The sequence below is a fragment of the Sesamum indicum genome, linkage group LG9 (assembly GCF_000512975.1).
Source record: "Sesamum indicum cultivar Zhongzhi No. 13 linkage group LG9, S_indicum_v1.0, whole genome shotgun sequence".
Lineage (NCBI taxonomy): Eukaryota > Viridiplantae > Streptophyta > Magnoliopsida > Lamiales > Pedaliaceae > Sesamum > Sesamum indicum.
In genome coordinates, this window is record NC_026153.1 from 216640 (window position 1) to 237152 (window position 20513).

The 20513-nt window shown below is 35.2% G+C and overlaps 1 protein-coding gene across 1 annotated transcript; it reads right to left on the reverse strand.

The window, feature by feature from the left end:
* Positions 636 to 18859, reverse strand: LOC105169958 (syndetin). Its single transcript, XM_011090509.2, has 25 exons — positions 18288 to 18859; positions 17100 to 17267; positions 16279 to 16353; positions 15013 to 15091; positions 13682 to 13746; positions 13088 to 13177; positions 12285 to 12374; positions 12058 to 12144; positions 11763 to 11846; positions 10495 to 10614; positions 9779 to 9810; positions 9500 to 9632; positions 8180 to 8632; positions 6132 to 6667; positions 5975 to 6038; positions 5739 to 5841; positions 5435 to 5610; positions 4182 to 4307; positions 3753 to 3823; positions 3082 to 3144; positions 2022 to 2094; positions 1390 to 1509; positions 1234 to 1311; positions 1106 to 1156; positions 636 to 1021 (listed from the first exon to the last, which is right to left on the reverse strand). The coding sequence occupies exons 1-25, from the start codon at positions 18540 to 18542 to the stop codon at positions 920 to 922; spliced, it is 3294 nt and encodes a 1097-aa protein (XP_011088811.1). The 5' UTR covers positions 18543 to 18859; the 3' UTR covers positions 636 to 919.

A 20513-nucleotide genomic window follows, 5' to 3' on the forward strand; every position in this document is an offset into this window, starting at 1 on the left:
ATGCCGTATTTGGTTGGATCTCTTTGTTAGACTGAATCATAAATTTTAAAAATTTCATTCTATTATGTTTATTTTTCATACAAGAAAACCTAATATAAAATATAATGTCTTTTCATGCAAAAAGAAATATTATTTTCGTAACAAAAACTGTATAGAATATCCAAATCCAAAAATGTTTTCGTTATATCACATATTTTTGCATAAAGAAAATCATAAAATATGCTGATCTAAATATATTTTGAATCTATTACATCTTTTCGTAAGAAATTTTGTTCACAAAAGATTCTAATTCAAATATATTTTTACTTATCGCACAAAATTAGATACAAAACAATAAATTACTTGAAAATACTGAAATTGAAAATTAATAATAATAACAGACAAGAAGTAAGTTTTGAATAATTTTAATTACATGATCACTACTCTGTAAAAGGTGAATTAATCAACATATACGTTAAAGATGGTCTACATCGAGAAAAACAGAGAACAGGGAGAGTAATAACGATTCTAGATTATGCAGTTTCCAGCTTGATTGTAAAAGGAAAATATTATATAAGTGACAGAAACAGAAAGAATCACCACCATCCTCATCATAATAAAATAGGTCAACAATCAGAAGTATTTATAAATGCAAATTGGAAAGGGAAGTATAGTCAAATAGGTGAGCGGAAATAAATCAGGAACTCAATTACAGGAACTCATGCCCTCATTTGTTATACTGTTTGTTTCAAAATTACAGTCATTCCCATTTGAGGGAAGATGATATATTACAAATGAGATGATATACAACCTCAAGCCGATCCTATAAAAAATGGAAGACAGGATCCAATTTACAGGGATCATCTGAAATGGTGAAAAGAGGGAAAAGAGAAGGAATCACAAAACTTTTTAGGGCTCAAAGGCAGTCAACAACATGGGATCATTCTATCTTTTCTAACACTTCCAACCTCGTTTTCCTTTTCCAGCCTTTCATTGAAGCAACGAGGTTGATAAGCCCGACTATTTGACTTTTACTATATTCCTGCAGATCAAGGGCATTCATGTAAATTCAAATAACTGATATGTTGAAATATTGGCACATGAACTTAAAGTAGACTTTTAGTACCGGATGGGCACGTGACCAGTGGACGAATTCTGTTTCTGGAAGATAGTAGGCCTGTTTCAAAAGTTACAGCAGTTATATATTGGCAAACAACACTATTTTTTGAGAAGTGAGAATACAATAACTTTCACCTTGATATAAGTTTCCACTATCTGCAATTTCGGTCTTACATCAATTGAGACAAAATGCTTTAGGCCGTTTATTAAAACCTGAAAACAGGAAGATAACTTTATTAAATCAGAAAGGGGAATCAAGTATGATTATCAACTAAGCCAAGTAATCGAAACCTGAAGATCCAGGGACATCAGCGCCCGCCCTTCATCAGTACACTTCTTCACCCTAGATAGGCCCTCGATGAGAGTTTCAGCAACATTTTCAAGGCCATATTCTAAGAGGAGGTCTTGAACCTGGAGAAACGGAGCAGTAAGTGTAGAAAGATAAAGGAGCCACATCAGCCAAATGCAATTTGATACACTCTGCTCTTCTAAATGCTAGGCAAGAACAAAATGAGAATGCAAGAAACAGTAGCTTCAAACACTAGCTTATGATTAGAGACAAGTTGCTATTTATAAGCAGAAGAAAATCAAGATTTTGGAATTATAACTATGAGACACAACTATCAAAGTCCATATGGTGGATAAGATTATATGGTTAACAATACCAACTTGATGGAAAGGACCAGTGACACCAAATTATCAACGCAAATCATGGCTTGCATACATCATATAGGTCCAGAAGATAAAAGGTGATGAATGTGTTGAACAGTTATCCCAAACGCCTACATATCTCCCATCCTGAAGGGGATCTCCTGTTCGCCCATTTGACATGGTATCGCAGATGCAAAGAATCTCACAATTTCTGGCCAGAATTTCCATTTCATTTCAGACAGCAGTCATGAATATTAAGTAACATTCATTACCTCTTGCCGTATACCCCCATGAGCAAGCCTTGTTTTGTAGTGCTTAAATTCTCCCAGTAATAAATCAACATACCTAATAACAAAAGAAATTAGTGCCTAACTTCTCCAAGTTATGGAAAATATATGGAAAATCTTACACTCACATATTACAAGTATAGAGATTTGAAGCCTTATGGAGTTATAATCCATGAAAATTTTAAATGAATATGATCACATTCAGGTTCTTATCTTCACCTTTTTTGACTTCATTATTTTGAATGGTTTATCACATTATCTTCACCAAATTGCCCCTTCTACATATGATAAACTTGCTAACTTTCAAAACTTCAGATATATAATATGCGGTGATTGATGCACACAACAGCAGCTTCATCAGATTTTTCAATTCCCCATCTGATACAATGATCACATTCATGATATTTTCTTGGCAATTTACAATTTTTCTTTTTCCCCAGTTAATCATATTATCATTACCAAATTATTCCTAGTGTACATGATATACTTGCAGACATTATTTTTCGAATATTTTGTGAAAAGAAGATGAGGCTCAAAATGCTGCTTCAGTAATTTTGTTATTCATTTCTTTCCCAAAAATCTATTTCTTCTCTTGGCAATTTCCCACTTCTTTTTTATCAACTGTTGGTACATTATCATCACTATTTATAGTCGTGGTATCAGATAAATCTCAGACCTTCAGATTTTACAAATAGATGCTCTTTCAGCATGTCCTTTCTATGGAAATCCTAGAGCATAAAACCAATTTCTAAAGCCAGATACTGAAAAGTATAGATGATTTAATTTGTACTTTCTTCATGTTTATTTATTCTTTATTTCTTGCTTTACAAGGCCACTTAAAATGACATGACTGTTCTTTTCAGTAGAAAAGGACTGACCAAAATAACAGAATGACAAGGAAGTACTTGACCTTCATTATATAATTTTCTTATTCAGAAGTACTTGACCTTCATTCTTTATCATTTTCATATTCTTATCAACTGACTTTGTGCGACTCGACCGGTGCTCCAATCTTAGACGCTATTGACTTCCTGAGACAACTTACCCGTTATGCTCCATTCCAAGCTCTTTCACCTCCCATTTAGCATTGGCAATGCGGTCAACGTACCTGCTCAAATCTACCAATCAATACCACTATAATTGGCTAACCAAATATCAGAGGCATCTCAAGTAATGAATAGATATTCCTTCACCCTTGTTCATCAAGCAATGAGTTCACTAATTTCTGATATGCAAAAGGAAGCAAAACTTGACAAGGAGCAGCTGTAGCCACTGCTTGATAAGCAAACAGCTTCACACGAGATTACTAAGAAATGAGGCATGTGGTGGTTGGTGACTTGATAGGTGGAAAGAAAAGGTAAAGATGTCAGTTGAAGACTTGAAGAAATTCATCAGATGATTTTTAGGAGACCACAGACAATCTCCCAATGCAAGCAAAGACCTTGTAAGGTTTATCAAAACTAAATGGTACTCATAGGATTGGTGCTACTTTTGGTTAAAATGATAATAGGAAACATAGGATAAAGCTAGCATACAATCTCCACATGAAAAATGTGAGATGGGGAAATATACAAATTATAAACTAAGAAAGAACTTTAACAGGAGCAATCTGTTTCGCGCCACATCTCATAACCAAATGATTTTCTTAGACTACTTCCGCCAATCGCTTGAAAGAAATGATTAAATGAGCAGTGGCAATATCTCATTATGTCTCACCCATTAATGTGGAGTAATAGTTTCGCTGTTGTTCTATAAATGTGCTGAGTAAGTTCCGGAACAGCATCCACCTACCAAAAAATGACCAGTCAAACAACTTCGTTGGGGCAGAGACTAATGACAATGATGAATTAACAGAACACTATTTTCTGAAGACTATAAGTTAGTGATAATGACAGTAATACATATGAATACCTTTCCGTAGTGTGTAAACTCAGGAAAAATGGTAATTTTCTAACTCAGCTTGAGGAATGAAAGTGCTATTATAGATCAATAAAAGATCAGGCAATTGTAATGTGGAAAGATAGACACTGCTATAATTCTCAGATAAGTGACTACTTAACCTGCTAGTTTTTCCTAAGTTGATGAATGGCCAGAATAAATGGATCTGAAGCACAACTACTATCCCAAAGCAAGTACAGAACATACCAAATGCACATAGAAGTCCTCAACTACTGCTCCATTGTTCTGCAGAAGCATTGATTGAAGATGGGCTTTAGATCTATGCAATAATTGAGCAACAAGAGTTATAGTATCAGCACCAGCACATCTTTCCTGCAGCAGTACATCAACATAGGTTACTAGCAAAGTAAGCAAAATGCAACTATCAATCAGAATAGTTATATATTAATACAAATTTTTTAAGTATCAGTCAAAAGAAGACTCTTTAACCAGATTACGTTTAGTTAATAATAATAAACGACATTAATATGATTATCTGAAGCATGTTGAGGTGTGCCTGGTTGAGGGTGTGGAAGAAAAAAGCAGAGAAAAATCACATATTAACAGTATTAATTTAACATCGCTGTTCACCTGAGTCTAATGAGATAGAAATTTTCCCGTTACGTGTTAAGGTCTAGAATCAATTTGGTAATTATAAGCATAGAAGGATAACTTAGGTTATGACACGGAAGGCTAAAATTTAAGTTGTAAGATTTTTCGGTTTCAAAGCACAAAATTGCTCGGACCTGTCTCATGTAGAAATAGTTGCCCATATGGAAACCTATTCCAGCTCATAGAGTTACTCCAAATTCCCATACCCTACCCCCCCAAAACAGGTTTGTTCAAGCTGCCTAAGTGGGTAGTTTTGTGCCCTACATGCAGTAGATGAGCGGCTGGATTATCAAATGATGATGCCACCAATGTTGGCATCATCATTTGGAATTCAGCAGCTTAAATATTGGTAATCAAATGAAGATGTCATACAGTGTTGACATCATCATTTGGAAACCAACAGTTTACACTATACTTGTGCAGTATGCTATTATCGAACCCCAATGACAGTTGTTAAGGCCAATTGGAGAGGGGAAAGGACCAAGTACGAAAGTAGCAGCATAAAATATGAGATGAATGGTTTCTGACTCCAGATTGAGTATGACCACTTCTGATGTGAATTACTTCATGGCCTGAGACATTTTGCAAGTAAAAATCAACACCTAGAGAAATTTACATACTCACAGAATGCTATCTAGTTCAGAACAACCAATGGAAACATATTGGGTAACTTGACTGTAGAAGTTAGAGTGCTGATCAGAAATACATGGGAAACAAAGAGCAGAACAACTGGTTTCTGTATCTTTCGCAAAGAGTCGAAAGAAAAACTTACACCCTAAACTTATACCGTCATTTCTGAAAACCATTATATTTAAAGGATAGGCACAGTATTACATTGGCATAAATACCTTCAGTCCAAAAGTTGTGTGATTCAAGTGACTAGGCGGACTGGTAGGTGTGACATCCATATGCGTATATGATGCACCCGAAGATGTTGGGGAAAAAGAAGAAATTGATGTAGAGTGAGGTTTTATCCACTGGTCACAGTCTTGTGAAATTCTTGATAATGCAGTCTTCAGCTTGTCTGAGGAACATAAACAAAAAGACATACCAGGAGAAGCTCATACTCCAAACATGCTGTACCAATTTGGCTTTCTGGAAGCAAACAGAAAAATAGTAACTATGATGTATCAAATGCTAAACAATACTTACGAGGAAGTGAGTCATTCAAGCCCTTTCCACTAGGTTGAGTATTATGTTCACAGAATGATTCAAATACCAAGTGGAAAAAGATCTCAAACAACTGGCAAAATCCCTGCAGAAATAAGAACAGTCTATTACTAAAAGACCCAATAAGAGAGGCACACAAACATAACTACACGCACATAGAGATAAATGGGAGAACTAAAAAGAATTTTCCAAGAAAAAAAAGTTACACATAAGCATACCTTGAAAAACTCAACATTGACAATCTCTAATTTCTGCATCAGTCGTGCATATTTGTCCAGCAATCTGACTCGTAAACAGCCATGAAACTTAATGCTTATATGGAAATTATAGCATTTGATAGAACCCAAATTGAAGAATCCACTATCCAGAGCTTACCTCAGGAGACTAAGCGAAGATCCTGTCTGTGCTGTCATATCTTCATTATTCCCATGTGAAGAGTGATGCCTTGCATGACTTGGTCTGGAAATACGACTAGGAAGCTGACTATCTTCGTCAATAAAATCTGCATGGAGATCTTCATTTTCATCTTCTGAAAGAGTAGTGCCATTAACATGGTTTACATCACCACTGTTTAGGGAAGATTTAGTGTGCTGGGTTCTCTTATCAGTATTTCCAGCTACTTGTGTGGCCAAGCCATTGGGATGAAAGGAGTCAGGATACTCCTCAGAACTGCCATTCAATTTCAATTGAAATGGGTTTCCATTTTCCAGCCAATATGAAAATCCACCCCTCTTTGACCCACTAACAAGTGGACCAACTGATTTATTGTCATGCAGTAATCTTGCCCTAGAACTATTGGATGAAACAATGAGAGCTGCTCCATCACCAACCAGCCCTGGAAAACTAACGACTTGAATTGTTTCTGGAGGCATTATCTGCCAATTCTCCTTCTCCATGACCATTTTTAGGGCCTGGAAACCAGACAATGATCCAAGTCTTAACATGGATGAAAGATATGAGAGGAAAGACGAATTCTGGCAGTAAGTTTTTCAATTTCATGATAAATATTATGCAGAAAGTTGATGAACTTTCAACCCTTACAAAGAAGCATAAATCATATAGAAAGAATAATTAGAACTGTAGCAAAAGAGCATTGTCATGCTAGAGCTTCTATATTATGTCAAATTTGGCACATTATTTGTCTAAAAATGAGCATAGTCAGTACCAAAGTGACAGACATCATCTAACTGATTTAAGCATAAGAATGGGGCGTGTATAGAAGACACTTTACTCGCTTCAGAAATGAAATGCAAAACTGAAGGCAAACAAAAAGGAGAGTCAAAAGAAGAGGTTTATAATATAGATTACAATAATAAGAACTTGTTAGAAAACAAAAACAGAAACCTGCCACTTCTTCGCCACTGCCACAGAGCTCGCCAACCAAACCATGCTTGCTACCCCTCTAAAGAAACCACCACCATCTTCAGCACCATCACCTCCTATCTCACCATCTTTTACCAACCTTATATCTCTCCCTCTTTTGCCACCTCAATCCACATTTTCCAATACCCCGAATTTGTAGATAGTCAAAGTCCAAACCTGTTTAATCTAACCCCTATGTATATAGTCAAAGTCCAAATCCCAATTTAACCTAACCCACATCCACAATTACAACTCAGAGCACATCCCCAACCCCAAGAACTCAGCATATGCAACCCAGGCCCATCTTGGGCCACCTGAGAGCACTGGCATCTGGGCCTGCCATGTCCAAGTACTCCAAATTCTTATTCCAACACAAATATCCATAGAAAAAAGAAGCGTCAAGTGACAAAATCTATTCCTCTGATTCTAAGAAAGAAGCAACAAATAATAATAATAAATAACCTCAATCTTAAGGTCCTAACGACAAAGAGTTGACTTTTTGGGCACATGAATCAAAGCATGCACAAAACTTCATGCAGAAAGGAACACCAACTGGGAATTAATTTCATTAAAACCCATAATTTTCCTGAGCAAAATCAAATTTGTGAGTGAATCAGAGGAGTGTCGTCATTGCAATTTGTGGGTCAAAGGTGGCTTTGAGTATTTGCATTGATAGAGTGGAAGTAGCAAGGGTAATGGGAAGGCAGGTGGGTCGGCTGTGACCAGGTACATTGAAATATCAGGGGATTTCTTTTTCCCTCCGTTTTTATTTTCTTTGTTTAGTTGTTTTCTCCTTTTTGTCCATGCGCTATTTTCATTTCTGTCAATTCGTACAGTACGATGTTATCAGATCCATAATGTTTCAACCATTTCAGACATTTGTACAATTTACTATATAAACCTGAGAATTTGCACAGTGAAATGCTTTTTACCACATACATTTCAGTCATTCATGATATCATATCAAGGATGACGCATCCAAGCAAACATAGAAGCACACTACGCTATCAAGCAGTTAAGGGATGCATGTTTTGTACATAGCAGAAGCTGAGTATACTTACATAAATATTCTGACGATGGAAAGCAGCAAAATAACCTTCACAAATAGATTTAAGTTTCTGGCGAAATTCAGTAGCTTCTATCCCACAAAAAGCTTCCCCAGCCAGAATGAAGATACTCAGATCTTCATAATTTCTCAAAAATTGATGAATGCTTGTTGAAGAAACTGCAGAAGAAGAAAGCAACACTGCCACACGGCTTGTTGTAAGGTGCCAGAGGTTCCTACGACCCCTTTGTAAGGTATGTGAAACAAATGTCGCTGCATCTTTACGCAATGAGAACCAAGTGGATCCACTACTTGATGCTCCAGTTCCATCATCTCTTCTCTCATCAGTTGATGCAGAGACGGACCCATCTTCTACCAGCGAAGTAGAAGTTACTTCCCTCTCAGGATCCTCAGAGACCCCAGCTGAGTTACCCTGTTGTCTCCCACTGGAATTATGGCAGGGTAACACCTGTCACAGTAATATAGGGCCTTAAGAAACAAATTTAGATTCTACTCACAAGAAAATTCAAGTCAGTTGTGATATCATGAATCCACAGAAAGGGTGACTTTGTTATCTGCATATTACTTAAACAACCATTGATCTAGGAATCACTCGGATGCCTTAATGAGAGAAGGAACATGGTAAATATACCTGATTGACAAATGAAAAAAAAAAAAAACAATTATAACAAGGCGACCCAGACCCTTCCTTTGATAAGCCCGTGAGAGTCTACCATGATTTCACTACCAATGGTCTTCTATAACAAGCAAGCCAATAGACATTTCTCTATTTAGCATTAAAGGTAAGGTGCTGAGCAAAGCATCAGTAAGCACCAACAGTACTATTAACAGCATCAGAACATTTTAACAAAAAGTGTCCCCTGGGGGAGGGCCCAAGATTTCCTACCGGAGGTCTTGTACTCAAACCTGTGGGTGTGTGCGTGAGTGTATTGGGTGTGTGTTCAAAAAAAAAAAAAACATTTTGACAAAAATCACATGTTATATCCTTGAAGGTGACATTTCTAGAGATTTTATGGAACAGATTTAATAAAATCTTAGGCTTATATCTTTGCCCAAAGCAGAGGAGCAGCTCTACATGGGTAATAGACACAAGATGAATAAAAAGATATCTGGCTATTTAATAGTCGCAATGGTTATAATGAATTAAACCTTAAGTTTAACAGAAATAAGTTCAACATCATCTGCCAAAGATCATAAATTACAATTTAAGTTGTCGCCAGAATATTGATTCTCATCCAAAAAAAGAAGGAAGAGAAAAGGAAAAGATAAGAAAGAAAGATACGAACACAACAGAGAGCACATGACTACTACTTACTTTATCTTCTAGTCGGAAGCTCGTTATTGCATAATATGAACACATCAGCTTAAAGAGAACGGCTAATGTTGCTAGTAAACACTGCCTGAACTTGGATTCAGGTATCTGAATGCACAAATCACTGTAGGTAAGCCTGGACAGGGGCATTGAAGACAAACTTATAAATGCATATGATCACAACATCTGCATCTAAGCAAAAGCTTATAAGGGAAAATAAGGATCCCAAAGCATAACACGAATCCAAATGCCTATAAATACTGGATAAAATGTAGCCCATACCTAGCAGTTTGCAAATTGGGGTGTTCAGCATCCTGCAGTAAATCAAGCTTTTAGTTTCAAGCATAAATGAAGCTCATAATGTGTGGTGATGATATAAAACTAAGGATAATCTAGAAAATTTAAGTCTGGGAAGTAAGAAGAAGGTCTGATAAATAATACAACATGCAGCATTTTACAAGTGGCATGCTTCTTTCTGTTATACTACATAGCTTCTTTCAGATAATTGCATGAGCAGCATACTTGACAAGACCAATGATTGGTAATGGCTTCTACACGCCTCTGCTCGGATCAATAAGATTGATGTGGCTCACGTATAGGCTACCACACTCCCAAAAAAATTACACTGCTGGTACTCATTCTTAAGAATCATAAATTTGAAACTAGCTTCAGGTTTCTTTAATAACAAGATGAAAACAAAAACTCTATGAGAAATAGAAGATGAGAAAGAAAAGATACTCAGATAAGGTACAAATATAGTAGCAAACTAATCTGCAATTTCTCTAAAAAACCCACAATCCCTGGTGAACAATATTTTGTTAAATGTTTTCCTATAAGTAATCAGTGTATGGTTGAGGTCACAATGAGATTAGAAGATGATATTACAGATTTACTTCTTGCCTCTGTGCCTGTCTACTATTTGTTACATTGTTCCGGTTCAACCCAACACGCGGAGAGTGCTTGTTAAACTGATACTTCAAGAAGCATAGGAATCTTACCTCTTGCAAAATAGTCCTCAATGCAGAGTGACTTTCAGAGAGAACCTCCTGCATAAAGAAGCTTTGTATCTTTTCAGCTAGAGCAGAAACATCACCAATTAGTGCATACGCATCGACCACCTGCAGACAAGAGTAAGCAAATCAAGCTTAGTTTTGCAACCAAAAGTATCAACTAGATGTGTATTTGCTCATAAGTGGAACCTGACTAGGTCAGTGCAAAATGAAATACATGGTGTGGCCCTTATTCGGTCATTTCTGACAATACCACTACACGTAAAATTTTCATTCTTAAATGAAAATGTGGACGACTTAATCATATTCATAGTCAGGTTGTTGAAAAGCAGACAAAACCTATATGAGTTCAAGATACCAAATGTCTTGAGTATTAAATATTAGTGAATGGTCGATTTAACTGAACACTTTATGATGCATAACTTGTAGGAGTTTCTTGAAAAGCTAGTAACAAAGAAAATAGTTAATTAACCCAACAATGTCGAGAAGAGTTGTCACATGAACCTTTTTTCTTGCTAATAGCTACACTTTTACATACTAAGACAAAGTGAATGAAGGGATGTGCGTCTTCCATCAATGATCATTTGTTAACATTTATTACCTTAATTTCTAATTTGTGATGTCACTTTAATCGATGTAGAGATATTTTGTTATTTCTCATTAACAATAAATATATGGCCAGACTATGCCTATAAGAAACTCTAAACATCTGCATGATTTCAGATTCAACAAAAAATTTCCCAGTTGTCCAGCTTTTGACAAGCTTTATGTGGTCCTCTTGTCCTTGGTTATCTGAAACTTTCATGAAATACACAACATACTCATTTCTGATGGATATAGTTTTTATGCCTAAATAACAAATGAGACCCTATGGTAAATTAAAACAGAGAGAAGCAAGCACAGTTCTAACAATAATGAAAAGGATCATGCATGAATAATCAGTCACAAGTGAGTTATGAAAGCAAATATGTTGCACAAAATTCAGAAATTAAGTGAATCCAAAGAGAGAGTATAATCACGGCTATTAAGATCACAAGAGGTGTATTACACAAGACGATGCATCAATAAGGCAAAAACAATGTACAACAGGAGCACCGGCTACTAAATCCCCAGCAACTCCATTTATTAGTAATTTAATAGACACGCATGAGGGAATAAGTCAAGAAAGGGTGAGGCAGAAAATGAGTGGGTGTGCTATTAAGTAGGATTATGAATTACAATTAGCTATCATTATATAAATTAAATCTGGAACTAACAGTGAGATAGGCATCCTCTTTGAAGTCCTGGCATACTTCTAATAGAAGTGAATCCAACTTTTGCAAAGTTTTTCCCAACCAAACCTGCATGAAATTCACAAATTCGAACAAGTGAACAATGAAGTGAACCCCATGGAGATAAGTAGAAGAGAAGAATTATGTCAAAACTTGCAAGAGACTACAAAACTGAACCAAGAGGAATCTGTGTACAAAAAATATAGAGGGAGCACAATTAACCAGATAAGAAATCAGAGCGTGTATTTTCAGAAAAAATATATATAATTGCTCAATTCACCTCAACACCACGGCTCATCTCTTGCACTGCAGAAAGTTCTGACAAACTATCTAGAACTTGCAAATACTCGGATAGTACTTGGAAAGCCTGAGAACATATATTCACAGGTTTAGCAAAATGTTTCAACTACATATGATAAGACGCATGGGAAGCACACCCAGCTTAAAAAATGAGAAAGAACTGGAGAACTGCTTCCTCCGGAGTCTATATATAAAGTGGATTAGTACCTTAGAGAAATTCCCTTCCTCAACACAAGTATCAAGAACCGCTTGCATGTCCACTGCATGACGAAGCTCAGTTAGGATGGGGAGCATCTCCTGCAAGTTCCAATAACATAATATAGGTAATAAAAGCATCACTCTCTGTCACAAACATCCAAAGGACAAGTTGCTAGATGATTCAACCAACAATAAAATTATTGCCCCATATGTCTCTTGCATTTTGATGGGAAAATTAGAGGCAAAGTCTCTCTATAGCATGACCCATATACAAACACAATGACTGTACCAAATGGAGATATTTAACCAAAAACATTTGTTTCCCAAAGTTGGAAAAGTTATATTGTTTCTATTTTGGAATGGATGATGCAATAATCATCTCTGTGAATCCAGAGGCAAAATGGAAGGAAAAAAGGTCTTACTTGTTAAAATTTGCAATCAGTTATAGTTGGAAGGTCAGATAGAAATAAAAGATAAGATGAAAAAACACATATCGACACTATAAAAAAAACTGTAATAATCAATTTTGCCTAAATACTAACTTCATGCTTAAGCAGCATCTATGAGAATGTTTTTCTTAATAAAGTCGCCATACAAACATGAGAATCAACAATAGAAAGGGGAGACATTCTCTTCAGAACATGTGCATTCTACTGCAACTCATGATCTTGACACTCCAAGAATATCTGTAGATATAGCTCCTCACCTTGTTTTTCTTTTTTTTTTTTTTATCTTTTTCTTGTTTTGGTGGGTGGGAAGGGGGAAGGCTGCATAACCAACAAATCATATATAACTTCAGGCCAAAAAATTACCAGGAGGGCTTGTTTCTTTTTTGAACTTTCTGTAACAACAAGATCCCTAGACACCTCATTCCTTGAAGATGTCAGGTGCCTTTGCCCATTCTGCATAGAACATAAAAATAAGTACGATGATAACCTTAGTTTTGCAAGAAAAATCTGTGATAAGGCATATTTCACAGTAATTTTGAATGATACTTTCCATGTTTTCTGATAGAGATAACTCTGTTTCATTAGCTACATCTGGCTATTACAGCATGCTAGGTGGAAATCTAAAAAAGGGTAAAAGAAAAAAGAAGGGGCCAATATGTTAGTTTGACAGTGTGCATGCATTTAGGTAGAATTTTGTGATCTGGTATTCAGATTGTGTATTGCAGAAGCTATCAGAAAATAGCCTACCCCACGGTCATAGTTTCAGATAATATGAGCAAGTTTGGCATACAAAATGTATGTCCACATTTTATTCACACCTGAAGCACATCTCAGAGTTTAGCACACACAACCAGGCAAAAGCTCGAGGTTAACATATGTTATTCAAATGTTTCGACAAGGCTCTAATTATACTATTCTAACACTAACAGTTAAATGGTAAAAGAGTCACCTGCTTACCTTGCAAATAACATTTGCAATCTTCAAGTCCTTCTCTAACTCTTTTACCAGATTCATCCCCTCCACTGAAACAGGCACCCAACCACAACTCATGGATGCAGGAATTGAAGAAGTTTCAAATAAGCGAACAGTTATGCATTGTAAGGACGGTACGGCAACCAAAATGTGACAAGAAATCGACCACGGATTGTGCCCAGCAAGAAATAGAGATAAGACGCAAGAGACTTTGACAAATTAAAGAATACAACATTTGAAGGAGAAGTTACAAATAAGCATTTCGCTTATCCATGTCATAAGTAAGCATGGCAGGATGGCAGGAACACTATGCGAAGTCAGAAAAATAATGCAGCCAATCAACTCCGTGTATCAAAGCAAGGAAAGAAATATAAGAGCAAAAATATTAACCCAAGTTTATCCTAAATGATATATAGCAAGAAAATCTTATCTCTAAGAATACTTAGATGTAAGAAAATAAACTGGGACCAAGACTGGAACCAATGACAATTTCTCAAAGGTAATGCGGTGGCAAACATGCTGCCAATGACAAAGATCTAAGAACTTGAAGACACATACATCTCTTTATGCAAACAATATGCAGGCAGGGTATCAAACTGTACGGAAATGTTCTCAGGAAAACTGGACCGGCCAGCACAATTACAAAGGAATGAAATTGAACATGTGGCCTCCATAATCACAAAATTGTAAATAAGACGTATCAAATTGAAAAAGGAGAGAGCATAAATCCCAAAGCACAAATTGAAACTGTGATCTCCTTTGAAGTTAATGCTCTTGCGATTGATGCTTTGGTTTCCAGAAAACCAATCTATTAGGTTTAAGTAAATAACTGCATGTATAGTAGGAGGCCTTTAACTTGCACAGGAAAGTAAGAGCTCGGACATTATTAATAAGCCAATCTAAGTGGAACAAGTGGTGTTCAACATTTCCAATTAAATAAATTCGTTTGCACATTACTTAGTGAGCCAATACCACGCAGAGAATGAAAGCTTTGAGTAAGGAACTCCTGAAAGGTCCTTCAGGGTTTCAACAATTCTGGAACGGTGCTTACATTTATAAATAATTGCCATCCACAACTGGAGGGGCAGTTCAAGAGTTTTAAACCAAGCAACATACAGCATACTCTGACTTAGACTGAAGAAAATATTATGTAGATATTATAAATTACACTAATAGTAGAAATTAAAATAAGTATAGCAAGGGAGACCACATAATCGGTAATACATAGATCAAACAGATATAGATGAAACATATGATACTTTGGAAGAACTTCCCCGCAGTCAGGAAATTTAAGGGTATACAGAAAGGAAACCGACCCATTTCTTCATGATGTTCCATCACATGGCGTGACAAGCGCTCAGAAATTCTATCCAGTTGTGCTAGTCGAAGAGCGGCCTATAAAAGAATGCAATGCAGATTGATCTGTAAATGACCGGTTGATAAGATGTTTAATATTCTGTTTAACATGGAATCATTGTACGAAAGGAAAAAAAAGGTCTGATTGTTCAAAACCCGGTAAAGAGCACCAGAAGAAATTTCACAGAGCAACAAGTTCACAAAAGGACCACAATGTAGCACTTAAAGTGAAGTGCTTGAGTTTTTTATATCAAATGTGAAATCACTGTGACAAAGTGCAGGTGACAAGTACTAAGAACATTATTTTAAACTGTATCAACCCAGTAACAACATTCTACTATCAACCGAATCGTATCAAATCCCAGAAAAAGCACATGCTCAAACCAAATGGAAACATTATCAACAAAGAATAACATAATTAAGCATAGAATAATTGCGGATACTACTTCATTTACCATAAACATCTTTAAACAGTGTCCATTTTTACTCTTGTTACTTTAACTTATACTACTTCATTCCTTTTTGTTATATGCATGTGATAGTCTCACCCAAACTTCTTTTGGATTTCTCAGGGGAGAATTGCCACAATTATAGCAACCGTGAGCCAACAAAAAATTCAGGCACTGAAGTGCACCCACACAACTTAATCTTAATGGGGAGAAATTCCTCTAAGAGCTTATATGTACTTCATCAATAAAAACGCACTCTATTTCTGTGAGAGCATTTCCTATCATTACATCAATCGAAGAACTTCATCCAGTAACAAAAGAACAAGGAAGACTATATATAATCATTGCAATTTAGCAGCCTCAATGAAGCTGCATGTAGCCAAAGAGGAAGCACAAAATACATGAACACGTGATATGACCAAAAACGTACACAAAAGGAGATGAATATATGCATTGATGTGTGTGCTGCATGCCTCCACCCAGATATACTGCCATATACAGATAGTTGAATGATAGACAGACGTAGACGTAAACACCAAACAACCAGAGGCATATACAGATGACATTGATAAAAACACAAAATACAGAGGATGATCCTTTGAACAACATACAATGCAGAAAGCAGACTACAACAGTGGATGGAATCAATAAGAGAAGCACAAAGGGAGCAGAAAAGAGAAGAAAACAACCCCACCAAGTGGCATGTCATTAATCAAACAAAGGGACATAGGCATATGAAGTATATGGAGGCAAGAAGGGTGCAATAAGGAATAATACCTTTTCCTCAAAATATGCTGGCTCTTTTTCTTCAGAGGGAATTTGTTGTAAAATATATCTAACAGGATCAAAATCCTAGAAAACCAAATTCATAGCAGTTTCTATTAATTGCATGGCTTATTGAGAAGATAGGGACGGAATAAAGTAAAGGAGAAAGTGCAGATAAATACAAGAAAACCGACAGAAACGCGACTTGCCACATATGTGAAAATGAGCACCATAATTGATGAAGTGCAAACCAACATTGAACAGAGATGATGTGGTTTTGAAAGAAAAGAACTTAACAACCAAATCACGACACATTAACTAAATAAGTGGCATAATGGAAGATACCACAATCATCTTTCGAAAGTTATCACCCTCTGAGGTTTACTTGATTTACAATGCATTATGCATTAATACTGCTTAATATGATATTCAGTGTAATTGTATTTATATGGTAATTAGATGTTCAATGATATAAGTATCAACAAGAAACATTTCTTCTGCGAAAAGTCACCAAGAACTTCAACTTAACCAATAAGCCTATCTGAAATCTGCTGTCCAGGATCTGATTTCATCCAAACTGTACTCAGTACAACAAATTTTGGACTGATCACCTACTACCTATGGATAATGACAAAGATAACACTACCATGAAATGTATTCCTAGGCCTTTCAATACTTGTCATGACTAAATGAAATTGCAATTATTCCAGACACGAGCAGAATCAAAACTCTCATGGAGATAATTCTGTGACCCAAACACCTCCTTTATCTAAGATTTTTATGTCCAGATTAGACAAAAAAGACCCTTCTGCCACTAAATAGAAATAGATAACCTCCTCATAGAATTCTTTCTCGAGTTCATCAACAGCTGGACCTTGAGATCTGCTCCCGTATATTGAACTTAATTCTTCAGAGCTGGAAGAGAGATTATGCCTCTGATCTGAAGGTAGTGCAGCAAGAACACGGGCTACAGCTGCTGCCGCAGCAGCTCGTGCTGGAACCTGCAAGCAGAATTAATTGCACACATTAAGTCAGAAATAAGGCAGAAACACTTATACCATGACGAACGATAATCACTTTAAGGGAAGAATAGTGATTCAAAATTTATCAGTTTACTTGCTATGATGTAATTTAGCAAATTCAAGAATCCTAATCAAGTAGAAACTTAATGTTCCATTTGTAGCACGAACTGGGCCTTAATCTCCCATTTTTAATGATCTTTCAGGTATTTGACCCAAGTTGCTGTCAAAAACAGTGACGCTCTTTTGGTATACAAGTTTACCCCTTCAAATACAAATTATGGAAAAATATAAATGGAACTTCAGTCTAGCTCCATTTCCATCTAATCAACCGAACACAATCACATTAGGCTTAGCATAAGACATCTAAAGGCCTTATAAGAATATTAAATAGATATTACAACAAAGTGCAAAATATTTCTTCTGTAAAGCTCGGTTAATTACCATTAAATCCGTTTAAATAGTGACCAACAGTCTATCCCTTGCTCAACCATAGATCAACTGGATATGACCATGCAAGCAACAAAACTTAGATAAATGGATAAATATGTTAATTATAGTTATACATGAATAAAAAATGAAAATTGCAGTATGTATAATCCCAAACCATCAACATGTAGGAACTTTGTTAAGTGCATAAAAGAGTTGTAATATTACCTACATCCTCAGTAATTTCTACCAAACAATAAGTTACTGAATTTGAGTTTCAAAACAGCTTAAGTGCTTTCGGGACAGAAGTCCAAACATATTATTATTAACAGAAGCAAAAACAGCGATCCATTCATAAGTATATAATAATTTCAGACTTACGATATACACACATCTCCGTGATCATCAGTGTGCAAATAGCCGCAAAATTACTAACTTCACAGACTATAGTAACAAAGTATCACGTCCATTGCCATATTCCAATAAATTAGCACCTCAATTACATACATGATCCTTTAACACAACAATATCTCAGTTCAGTTGAAGATGTTTCCAGGAACAAAATGATAATACCTCAGGACGATCGGATGTAGAAGGCAGGAGACCAAGGGAGCGCGCAGAGCGAACGGAGCTGAGAATCTTCTCACCGACCTTGGACAGGTCCATGCCGCCTCCTTCTCGATAGAAGAGGAGCGATCCTAGGAACAAATACCTCGACAATTCGAACCCTCCCTCTCCCAAATCACCAACGCCGCCTCCAGCGGCATTCAATAGCAGTAACGGACTAAGTGGAAATGGCAGTGTCAGTGGATTATTACCCGGCTGCATTTCATTCACACCCCGCCGCCGCCTCTGGATACTAAATCACGCCGCCTCATTATCACCAGATCAGATCGGAAGTCATATATGATAAGGTAATGGTACCGGCAGTCAGTCAGTGTGTGTTGTGTGTGTGATTTGCGTGGTGGATTTTGGGGGTTGGGTTTGCTTTAATTGCTTCGCACAAGACTTTTTCTTGGTCAGATCTTAAGGTTCCACAGTCTGATTGGGAACTGGGAATTCACAGCCAACCCCAAAACAAAAGAATAACAATACACTTATTTGGTTATTTTTGCGGTGTAATTTCTGAAATTTGGGGTAAAATACTTGTGCTGTCTCCCTACTAAATTTTCCTGTTTTTTTCCTGTTATTGTTGTTATTGACATCACAACTACAACTGGTCTGGTTTGGCATCTTCTTTCACTAGGAATGCTCTTTATTAGCTAATACTAAATTTTGTGACAATTTTATGTCTGAAATTTATTCCAGATTAATTTCTTCTATAACTGTCAGTAAATAAGTAATTGTCATCACATGGTTATTACAATTTATTTCCGCGTATAATTATTACTTTGTTTTTTTTAACATTCAGCTAGTTTAAGTGATTGAAGATCTATTTTTCAAATAAAATAATTTTCTATTAGTTTTATTAAAATTAAAAAAAAATTACAACGGCCTTATTAAAAGTTGACATGATTACAAATATTCTCTTTTTATTTGAAAAATTACCAATCACCCTCTGATTTTAACAATCGTCTAACAACTAACTCAATCCATTGGCCTCTATTAGGTTTTCATCCATTTGTTGTTGGTGACTGAATAAAATATCCTTATAGAATAAGAATTAAATTTTTATTTATTTTTAAATTTTTTCTAATTTTTTTTATGGACTAAGTGGATAATTTATTTTAAATTTTTTATATTTCTTCATTCGTCCTGTCCGATTTTATATAAATTTTTACTTTTTAATTTTTAGAAAGAACAAAATATAATAAAGGTAAAATTTACAATTTCATACCTCCATCAAATGATTATATAATTTTATCAAGTATCAAAAAAAATACTTGTAATTTTTTAAACAATAAGAGAGTATTCGTAATTATATAAAACTTCATCGAGTGTCGTTATAATTTATCCTTTTTTAATATAAGAGTCAATTGTTAAATGTTAATTTAAAATTTAATTTTTCATAGCCAGTAAAATTTAGAGATTGTGTGGCTAATTTTATTTAAAATTTCTTATAATATATTTGTAAAGCTTATATTATATTAAAATTTATTTTAAAAATAAATTCTTAATTTATTTGTGTAAAATGATATAAGTAAATAACATAGTATATTTTTTTTAGCTTATAAGAATTTTTTAAAAAAAGTGATAATAACTACTCAATCGGAAACACGTCAACATATACAGTCTTTCGATTTGTATTTTGAGTGTTTTTGAGATAGAGAGAGAGAAATAGATATAAAATAAGTGTGTGTTGAAAATAAATGGTATGTTTGAATTTGTATTTTGAGGTAATTTAAAATATTTTAATATAAGTAGTGTAGGTTTTGATATTATTATTTGCGAGACAAAAATCACTGTTCATTATCAAATCATATATCTTTTATATATATTTTTATATATAAATATTGTATATTTAATGTTGTATTTTTTGGAGATAAAAATAACTATTATTGTTAAATCATATTTCTTTTATGTTATATATAATAAGTGTATATATATATATATTATATAAAAAGTTGAAAAATAAAAAAACACACAAATAAGGTGTAAAAAATACAAAAATAAATATTTAGTGTGTTTTATCTTGTCTCCATAAATGCCTAAACATGAAACCAAACATGGTGTATATTTTTATATGGGAAAAATGCAATTTATCCATTTATGATATTGTAAATGAGTAAATTATATTGTACGAAAGAAATATTAGCAATTTATCTTCCTGTTTTGTTTAATATGTAGCAATTTACCTTA

Bases quoted from the DNA above. Each gene is read 5' to 3' on its own strand.
- LOC105169958 (XM_011090509.2), bottom strand. From the start codon at position 18,542: ATGCAGCCGGGTAATAATCCACTGACACTGCCATTTCCACTTAGTCCG. The intron at 13,747-15,012 runs GTCGGTTTCCTT...TGCCTGTTTCAG, and splicing joins GGAACATCATGAAGAAATGG to TGGAGGGGATGAATCTGGTA. The intron at 5,611-5,738 runs GTAAGTATTGTT...TATGTTCCTCAG, and splicing joins CTTGAATGACTCACTTCCTC to ACAAGCTGAAGACTGCATTA.